The sequence below is a fragment of the Palaemon carinicauda genome, chromosome 19 (genome assembly GCF_036898095.1).
Source record: "Palaemon carinicauda isolate YSFRI2023 chromosome 19, ASM3689809v2, whole genome shotgun sequence".
NCBI classification, from domain to species: Eukaryota; Metazoa; Arthropoda; class Malacostraca; order Decapoda; family Palaemonidae; genus Palaemon; species Palaemon carinicauda.
This window is the reverse complement of record NC_090743.1, coordinates 22162068-22172897: the sequence shown is the minus strand read 5'-3', so window position 1 is coordinate 22172897 and position 10830 is coordinate 22162068. Positions and strand designations below refer to the sequence as shown.

Here is a 10830-nt window from a genome sequence, read left to right as displayed (position 1 = left end):
TCTCTCTCTCTCTCTCTCTCTCTCTCTCTCTCTCTCTCTCTCTCTCTCTCTCTCTCTCTCTTTTACACACACATGTTTTTCTCTTTACTTTCTTAGTGCCAGATAATATTGTTTGCTACTGTCGGCCAGTTTCAGACGATCCCCGGTTTTATTGATCAAATTGCATCACTCATTGTGTCGGTTCAAGGAGGGGTCACTCGTCTGTTGGGTCCTTCTGCCAGTATTGACTTCGGGAAGCCTCTGTCGTACTGCAACATTTTTTTTTTTTCAATTTATACATACATGCATGCATACATACATGCATACATGTATTAGGGTTTTTATAGTAATTTTACCGGCATTTTTGCGGGGAGGTTGTTGGTCGTTGAGATAAGTAAGGTATTTTAGGTCATACCTTAACGTGGTGAAAGGGTTTTATGTATCGACATTTTTATTATTATTATTATTATTATTATTATTATTATTATTATTATTATTACTTGTTAAGCTACAACCCTTGTTGGAAAAGCAGGATGCTATAAGCCGAGGGGCTCGAACAGGGAAAATAGCCCAGTGAGGAAAGGAAACAAGAAAAAATAAGATATTTTAAGAACAATAACATTAAAGTGGTTATCTCCTATTGAAACTATAAAATCTTTAATAAAACAAGAGGAAGAGAAATAAAATAGAATAGTATGCCCGAGTGTACCCTAAAGCAAGAGAACTATAAACCAAGACAATGGAAGACCATGGTACAGAGGCTATGGCACTACCCAAGACTAGATAACGATGGTTTGATTTAGGAGTGTCCTTCTCCTAGAAGAGCTGCTTACCATAGCTAAAGAGTCTCTTTTACCGTTATTTAGAGGAAAGTGGCTACTGAACAATAACAGTGCAGTAACCCTTTGGGTGAAGAAGAATTGTTGGGTAGTTTCAGTGTTATCAGGTGTATAAGGACAGAGGAGAGTATGTAAAGAATAGGCCGGACCATTCAATGTATGTAGGCAAAGGGAAAATAAACCGTAACCAGAGAGAAGGCTCCAATGTATTACTGTCTGGCCAGTAAAAGAACCCCACAACTCTCTGGCGGTAGTATATCAACGGGTGGCTGGTGCCCTGGCCAAAGCTCTACTAGTCAGGGCCACCCATACTAGGTTGGTTTACCGTGAGCGATCAGACTAAAGTCTCCCACCATCAGCGTGGTGATGAAAACTGGCCAAACCTAGACATGAATTAGGGCATGTCTGGGGCCTTTGACCTGCAGTAGACTATAAACGACTGCATTTGGTTTTGTTATGTCTGTCAACGAGATCAATATTATTTTGCTTAAATGTGCTCATTATCTATGCATTGCAGATTTCTATACTATATTTACGAATATATGTTATTAAACGGCTATAAGCATTACACTTTTTATGAACCAACTAGAAAGATGTATATAATGTTAGATTTTATTTTTTAATAAGGTTTTCTGTTTTTCTTGTAAGGTTCTCTATTATTCTAGTAAGGTTCTCTTGTTAAAAATCGTTTAGGTTCACTTTATATTTTCTTAATTATGGGAAGGCAAAAGCTTTAGCAAAAGTTGTAAACCTTTCCCCGTTATTTAAGTTTTTTTTTCATATCAATGTTTTCTTTTTATTCTATCAACAAAATGACTATACATATGTCTAGTGTCTATTTGCTGATATCACTTGATCAGAGCAAGCAACAGTTTTTGTGGAATTTTATGTTATTCTATTTAATTTTGAGGGTTTTCTTTCTATGAAACCTGATCGTCTGTGACCTATGTAAAAAAAAGCTCTTCACAAAAAAATAAATTACGTTTTCCTGCATGTTGCTCTCAAATAACATAAGTAGTATGTATTGCGTGGGTACAATTGAAAATACAGTGCTCGAAAAATTATTCAGTTTGTATTTGGCTCGAGTGAAGTGTGGATACTTTTTACACAAGAATCTCACAATTGTTTGTGGTTTTAGGGTCGAGAGATTTTTATAAGTTGCTACAGTCAAGTTCAAATGTCCGCCGACAACACTCCTTTTACACTGAGAAAATAATAGTTTGAATTTGACGTTTCATTACAAACCTAACAATCTCCTTTTATTGTTGTATTAGAATGGACAGTTGCAATGTTTTCTTTTAGTAATGATTGATTGCTTGACTGATTCATACTATTAGGGCCATATAGCCCAGCGCTAGGTCCGGGGAGGATATTCAACGCCGATGAATATAGTTTAGAAATAAAGTTAAAGTTGAAAGAAGTTGAAGAACGAAGAACAAAATTGAAGGAAGGATGAGGGAACGGAACAGATGGTTAGGTAATGGTAATTGGTTTTCCATTGGGGTACAGTTGGACACAGGAATTTATGGTACGTCTCGCTTTGAGGAAATACCCCTTGTCACACCCTTACTGCGAGGCGAGTAACCAAACAGCTTGTGTAGGGAGAGATTGCGGAGGTTGTGGGCGGGGCAACGTTGACACAGGAACTCACTGCCTAGTAGAGTTGTGACAGGGTGCACTTCTTCAGAGTGAAGTATGCCAGTAATTTGTGTCCAGCTCTACGTTAACGTGGATGAGTGTCTGAGAATTATTTACGTAGAGATAACACCTATTTGAGATAAAACTTTATTAGAGCTGTTGTTGCATTTATACTAATTTTCCCCAGCAAGATGATTATAGATTATATAATTTTATCATGGTTATTATATCGGCTATTATCATCCCACAAATTACATAAAACCGTTAAAAAATTGAGCAGATCACTCTAAAAGAAGAACTAGACCGTAGTAATTGACCATTGAAGGTATTCTGTTTGACGACCTAACCATATGAAAGCCCATGTGTGGCTGGTTGGGGAAATGGGGGTGAAGAGGGGGGGGGGTTTGAGGAAAGGGAGGGGGGTTAGGATCTGCTGAAGGAGCATCCAGTCATTAAGAATCCAGATGCCTTTTGTTCTGGGGTCATCAGCATTCATCCTGTCGACGTGTAAAATCTCTCTTCCCCTATTGCTGCACTGTACCCTCCAAACACTGTATCCCTCCCGTTTTTTGTGCTGTATCCTCATGAAATCGTAGTTGTGAAAGTAACTTTAAAACTATCTTGTTATGCTTTCAGTAATGCAAATGTTAAGTTGTAATATTGTTATCAGTTTTTCTGTTACATTGTTGTTGAAATTTTGAGTTGCAATATTATTGTCTGTTTCTGTTTTTCCTTTTTTTTGTTACGGTGTTGGTGAAATCTGAGTTGCAATATTGTCTGATTTTTCTGTTACAGTGTTAGTGAAATTTTGAGTTGTAGTAGTATTGTCTATTTTTTTCTGTTACAGTGTTGGTGAAATTTTGAGTTGCAATATTATTTTTTTTTTCCTCCTAGTGTTGAAATTTATTGAAACTTGATTTTCAATTTTCTTCTATTCACCACCTTTCTTAAAGGAGGAGAGATATATTGGATCGGTTAGTTACATTAGTATCTATTTATTTCACTAATATTTGTGAAATAGCAAAAGTACTTTATAGATTATTGCTTAATACAAAAAAGCCTTTCGTGCCAAGCCACATGTGAAGTAGAAAGGCTTTGTGAATTAAGGGAGCAGACTTGAAGGGTGTTTGTTTTAAGGGGTTGATGTCTTGGTAGACATTCTTAAAGAAGGGGTAGAGAGGGGCGAGAGGGAGGGAATATTCATGTGTCTCAGAAAATAAGGAGGGGGAGGGAGGAGAAGGGGGTGTTGGTTGTCTCTCTCCCAGTCGCTTGCTAGCACTCGTTTCTTGTGTTGGTGTCTGAGTTTAGTGTCTTCCTTAAGCATCAGTCGCAGCTCGATTTTATTCCTTCGATAATACAAATTGCAATTTCGTCCATCGCAGTTTCGCCCTGTTGTCAGTGATGGATCCCAACACTAGCACCCTTTCTTCCAACGGTCTCAACGCCAACGCCGCCCATGGTTCCAAGGGCGCTTCGGTAGCCGCCCATGGCCCGCCCACGACTTTCCCGCCGGAGTTAATACAGGTATATGGGTCTCTGTGCACGGATTTAGTGGACTGAATATATCTAACATTTTGGGTTGATCTTTATTTTTCAATATTAAATCTTTATCATGTGTTGTGCCTTTTTATATGGCGTTTAAGCTTGATTTATTTTTAATAGTGGTCAAATATAAAGTACAGTTTTACAGTTAATATCAGAACATTTAATTTTTCCTTATATTATAAGATATTTTTATTAAATTAAACTTTCAGTAAACTAACAGAAAAGGCGTAACCAATCATGTCAGTAATTCTAAATTAATACAAACTACTACATTGCTCCTAAACTATTTTTAAACATACAAATCTCTTTAATTATCCAAAGAATTATCTTTTGAACAAAACACTTCCGAGAATTTAAAACTGAGTGCCACAGCAAACTCCGATTGCATGGTTTACGATGCCTCCCTCTCTCGGGACGGGCGTCAACACATGAGTTTTGTCAGGTGACTGGGTTTGTGTGCGTGCGGGTGTGTGTGTGCGTGTGATTTGGAGCCGGAAGGCCACGTGGCTTCCTTTTTACCCACCGGTTCTCAATCTCCTCCCATTCTTATCTCACCTATATAGTAAATAGCAAGTGTGGATATATATATATATATATATATATATATATATATATATATATATATATATATATATATATATATATATATATATATATATATATCCGGTTACACTGATCTCTCCCCATCTCTCGGGTAGGGGGAGAGGAGTAGTCATACCCTGGTGAGAGCGGGGGTTGCGTGTGTTCATCTCTAAATATTTAGGTGTCATTTATGACGGGTCGCGTACACTAGTGTGTGTTTGTGGGTATATATATACAGATATATATATATATATATATATGCATATATATATATATACACACATATATATACACACACATACATACCTCTCGTTTCTCCGTTGTCTTCGATTCGTTCCGGTTGTTTTCTTTGATTCTCGTTTGATGCGGTTATTAGAGCTGATTATAATGCCGGTTCTCTTGCTGTTGTTTTTCATGTTTTCTACCATTTTCTAAAACTTTGCTCCAATTTTAGGTCTGTTTTACCTTCTTTTAATATATATGATATGCGACCGAAGATACTCTTAATTCTATTGCCGAATTGCTCGTGTGTGTGTGTCTGTGGTTTTTTTTTCGATGATAGTGCTTCAAATTAATTTCTTGTATTAGAAAATTAGAATATTTGTGTTGCCTTTTTTCTCAATACTGTAACTAGCATCATGTCATTTATTTGCATTCTCTCTCTCTCTCTCTCTCTCTCTCTCTCTCTCTCTCTCTCTCTCTCTCTCTCTCTCTCTCTCTCAAGGAAATAATATCAAAGTTAAAAGCATTTCCTTGTGCTAATTGGCTGGCAATATAAAAGGCAAAAGACTTTTCAAAATTAGGTTTTAATTGGGAGCTTTTTATTTGCTCTGATTAAACAGACTCGATGACTTCTACAGAACTTTCGCATTTCTTTGACGTATTATTACGGAAGTTGTAAACGCACGTTGCAGCCAACCAATTAAAATGACCGATTTTATATGAAATTTTCCAATTACGGAACGCTGGCTTTAATGGTTTGTTGTGTGAACATTTTTATAACGTTTTTGGATTTACAGGAGGAAGAGAGGGAGAAAATGTTGTCATCAACGTCTTATATAAATGGTGTGTGTGTGTGTGTGTGTGTGTGAGAGAGAGAGAGAGAGAGAGAGAGAGAGAGAGAGAGAGAGAGAGAGAGAGAGATATGCTACGTGCGGTATGTTATAGGATTTTAGTGTCATACCTAAAATTATTATTTTGTCTGCGTATGTATCGTTCCGTTTTTTAACCCCGTTTTCTGTGTATATACAGTATATATATATATATATATATATATATATATATATATATATATATATATATATATATATATATATATATATATATATATATGCACTGTACTTGTATCCCGTTATTTTATTTGAATCACATTTTTAGAACTGAAAATTCTCTCATTATATAAACATCGCCAAATTTGAGTGTTAAAAAAAATAACCTTTTTCCTCGTGATGTCTTTTATATAATCAGGTAGCACAGGATTATGCGGATGTTAAAGTCATGAAACCTCACGTGATTGATTTTGGCACCAGTCCATCTCTCTCTCTCTCTCTCTCTCTCTCTCTCTCTCTCTCTCTCTCTCTCTCTCTCTCTCTCTCTCTCTCTTTCTCTCTTTCTCTCTCTCTCCTCTCTCTCTCTCTCTCTCTCTCTCTCTCTCTCTCTCATTGCCTTATCTCGCGATTTTTTTTTTTGTTTAAATTCAACGTCTTGGATGCCATTCATATCCTATGATAAATAGTTGTAAAGAACACTGTTAAGTTTATGGACCTTGATTCACAGTTAAAACCTCCATCAGCTTATTTTAGTTTTAACTATATATATATATATATATATATATATATATATATATATATATATATATATATATATATATATATATATATATATATATATATATATGTATATATATATTTTTATATATACAGTATATATAATATACAGTATACATATATAATATATATATATATATATATATATATATATATATATATATATATATATATATATATATTTATATTTATATTTATAAAACAAATCCATCCATTTATATTCCTCTGCAGGGCAAAGGCTTCAAATATGTGTATATTCATTTCTGGGGTTAGGCCATTGAGGATTGGTGATGGTGGGAGAATTTAGTCTGATCGCTCACAGCAAACCAGCCTAGTTTGTGTGACCCTGAATAGTACAGCTTTGCTTATCCTGATGATACACAAACCCTTTCACCACGTTAAGGTATTCTCACTATTTTAGGACATTAAGCCGTAATATTCATCATAGGATTTTCTCCAAGGAAGAACAACACAAGGCACGAACAGTTATCCTTCAACTGTAGCAAAACCTCCATAAAATTAGCTGCTTCATGCATCTGTACAGAAGGCTCATGGGGAGTGGGTCGGCCCCTTCACTCACATTGCGCCATTCAGCTATTTAAAGTGACTGTGCTTTCTTCTCAACCACCCCGTTGTAATTGAAGCGTATAATTTTTTTTTCACCTTATTGTCTTTATAGACAAAAGAATTCATATATTTGTCCCTCTCTTAAACTCAGATATTTGTTCCCATTCGCATGATTTTCGCTGATCACCTGCTTTGGCAAACCAGGTCAGGCTTTGGGATTTCTCTTAGTTTTGGTATTCAGGTCTTTTCTGCTGAGATTGTTATCCTGTGTGTGTCGTGTCTTCCTCCTTCCATTGAGACTTGTTCGTTTATCCATTTTTTCGCGTTGTTGCTTGACATATTTTAAAGAGTTTATGCTTATACTGAATAGCATAAGTTATGTGAAATTTATTTGCGTCTTTTTATTTTATTATATCTATGTTGTGATGAAGTTACTGCAGAAATATTTACATACGTATATAAAATGTATATATATGCATTACATATATGTGTGTGTGTATATATATATATATATATATATATATATATATATATATATATATATATATATATATATATATATATATATTTATATATATATATATATATATATATATATATATATATATATATATATATATATATAAAATGTATGTGTTTGAGTTTGTATGTGATTGTATTGTGCTTCGTGTGTATGTATATCCTTTTTTATTTCTACTTAAAAATGAAATCATGGTTTTGTAACCAGTTAATAACAGTTGGTTAAATAGATTCAGGTACAATTCATTAACACCTGATTTGCTGTACACTAAATTTATAAGAAGAAATATGTAAATTCACCTGTCTACTATTTTGCATTTTTAATATAGCTGCAGATGAGAATGTTACACAATGTGCTTTATCTTAATTTTTATTAAGAGAGGTTATTAAAAAGCATATTAAATCAGACTTGAGCATCCAGATCCCGGAGGGGGTGGAATAATTATGCGCCCACATAGATTTTGGTCCACCAGGCGTTTGAGTAGAATCCATTACCCAGCCTCGTAGTGGGCGGACGACGTGGGTTGTTAATATATGGTGCTTTTTTTTTATCTTGAAATATGGAGATTTTTATAATAGAAGACAATTTATATGCAATTCCTTGAAGGAAATCGATGTATCGCTCATGCTTATGTTAATGCTTTTTAAAGAAAAAAAATTTAAGCTTTCATTACTTTTTATATCGTATATTTATTTCCTTGTTTCCTTTCCTTACTGGGCTATTTTTCCCTGTTTGAGCCCTTGGGCTTATAGCATCTTGCTTTTCCAACTAGGGTTGTAGCTTGGCTAGTAATAATAATAATAATAATAATAATAATGGTGATGATGATGATGATGCTGATGATAATAATAATGATAATAATAACAATAATATACTTTTTATTTCATAATTTTTCAATGAAATTATCTGTCATTTATATCATTAGCACATTTGATATAGCTTTCTCTTATTTCTTTAAATGATTTCATTTTGTCTCTTTTATATCTCGAAATGTATTGTAATATACTTTTTATTTCATAATTTTTCAATGTCAACGTCTTTTATATCATTAGCACCGTTGATATAGCTTCCTCTTATTTCTTTTGAGGATTTAATTTAATTTTCATTTTAGAAACGTTTAAATGTCTTTTATCAATATCTCGAAATGTATTGTAACATATTTTTTATTTCATGATTTTTTAATATTAATGTAACTATCATTTATATCAGTAGAACACTTTATATAGTTTTCTCTTATTTATGTAAAGGATTCTATTTTTATTTTTCATTTAGAGAAGCTGTAGTGTGCCTTCCTCGAAATGTATTAACATATCTTTCTCTTTTATCTCGAAAGAAGGTACATCTGATAACCAGAAAAGATATTTATTCTATAACTGACGAAGATGAAGCCAGACGCATAAAGAATTCCTCAACGTCAGAATTAAAAGGGATCGACATATTCCTACACATGTTGGAGGGTGATATTGCGATGGGCAGCTCCCCCACTCGCTATAGTACCCTCTCAGATGATGCTATCAGTAGGTCAATAGAAAGTTCTGTCAGGCGTTGATCATAGTGGGGACTTTCTTCTCGCGTTATGTGGTAATGTTCTTTTTCACCTAGGGACGTGTCGCTGTATATTTACATGGTAATTTGAACCATGCTCGCCAAAGCGCATAAACTCGTTGGATGTGTTTCTTATTATTTGAGACATTACTGAATGACGATGAATTATCTGTGGAAGAAATGTTCAATTTATATTCTGAGCCGGAGTTTCAAAAACAGATTTTTATGAAATTTGTTCTCATCGGTGTTATTTGCCATCTTGAACTTCATGTTAGGAATGTTATTATTATTCGTTGTTTATATGATAACCGGCAGCACACACTACCTGTGTTTCGTTTATTTAATATTTCCAAGCTTCGTGCTAGGGTATATTCATCTTCAATGCCTAGATTTCCTATTTACTTATTCGATTATGTTTGCTTGTTTGTTTGTATGTTTGAAGTGAGGATTAGTTAAGAAGTTATTCATGGAATTTTAAGAAAATTTGAATAACGTTGAGTCTGATTACTGACAAATTATACGTCAGGAGATATAGAAATGGGAAGAAAGGACCTAATGTTATGGGGAATTTGTATTCGGATTGCTCAGTCTTGTATGGTAAAAACCGACACCCTACATACTATTTCCCGTGAATTTGTTTAGCAAATTTTTTATCATTATCTTGAAGAAAGTGAGACCGGCGATCATGTCTCCTACTAATCTCTAGTCATTTGAATTCCCATAGCTGCCCTTAGGGTGTTTGACTTTGGCGGAGGTGCGCACTGTCATTGCTTTTTCTACTTGCATTTCTAATAGTATCGTATTGTTAACAATTGTGCATGAGGAGGTTAACTAAATATCCGTAAGGGATCCGCCTCCTGTATACTCAATGAATACTAAGTTGAACTATGATCTCTCTCTCTCTCTCTCTCTCTCTCTCTCTCTCTCTCTCTCTCTCTCTCTCTCTCTCTCTCTCACACACACACAACGTCCAATGTTTTTGTAAGATTCGAAAATGTAGGCTGATAATAGTTGAGAGGAGAGAAAGAATTATTCCCTTAGTAAGTCCCTTTTTCACACGAATCTCGTGCCTCAAAATCAGAGAGGTAACTTAAAAACTAGACGTTGAGAGTCAGATTTTTCTTGTTTTCTCAGGAGAAGAGTTGTAAATGTAGAGAACGGGTTTTTTTTTTTACGATTATTATTTCTTAGAATAATTCATGTCGTGAACTTAGGGAAATGTTCTTATATTTGTAACCAGAATTTATTCAGCGAATGGTGTGAGAAGTTCAAGGTTTCGTTCATTATTAAAATATTTCCTTAAGTGTCTAGACTAGGATTTACATCGTGCGTAATATTATTATACCAAACTAGTGTATGCGACCCGTCAAAAAAGACGTCTAAATCTGGACATAGATATACACAAACACACACTTCCCTCTCCCTAGAGTATGACTACTCCCTCTCACCCCTACCCGAAGGATGCGGAGAGATCAGTGTGACTTTAATATATATATATATATATATATATATATATATATATATATATATATATATATATATATGTGTGTGTGTGTGTGTGTGTGTGTGTGTGTGTGTGTGTGTGTAGGTAGACATATGCTCTTTATTATATAGGGGAGATGTATAAAATTTACATGGAGAACAGGAAATCTATATTTCTTTTCCTTAGTAAAACTAATAATTTTTTGAGTTTCATCAGGCTAATTCAGTTGCATTCATTGATAGAGTGGTCGTTTCCGGTAAGTGATTCAGACAAATGCTTCTAATTAGCTTAAGACAAAAGGAAAGG

At 34.5% G+C, this 10830-nt stretch overlaps 1 protein-coding gene across 1 annotated transcript in view; it reads left to right on the top strand.

Annotated features, from left to right (window-relative positions):
• Nucleotides 1-3750: 3750 nt before the first annotated feature.
• Nucleotides 3751-10830, top strand: part of LOC137658514 (terminal nucleotidyltransferase 5C) — a 543056-nt gene continuing 535976 nt past the window's right edge. Inside the window, exon 1 of the mRNA XM_068393287.1 lies at nucleotides 3751-3980. Coding sequence (XP_068249388.1) covers nucleotides 3858-3980 — 123 coding nt within the window. The 5' untranslated portion in view covers nucleotides 3751-3857. The remainder of the gene's footprint in view (nucleotides 3981-10830) is intronic.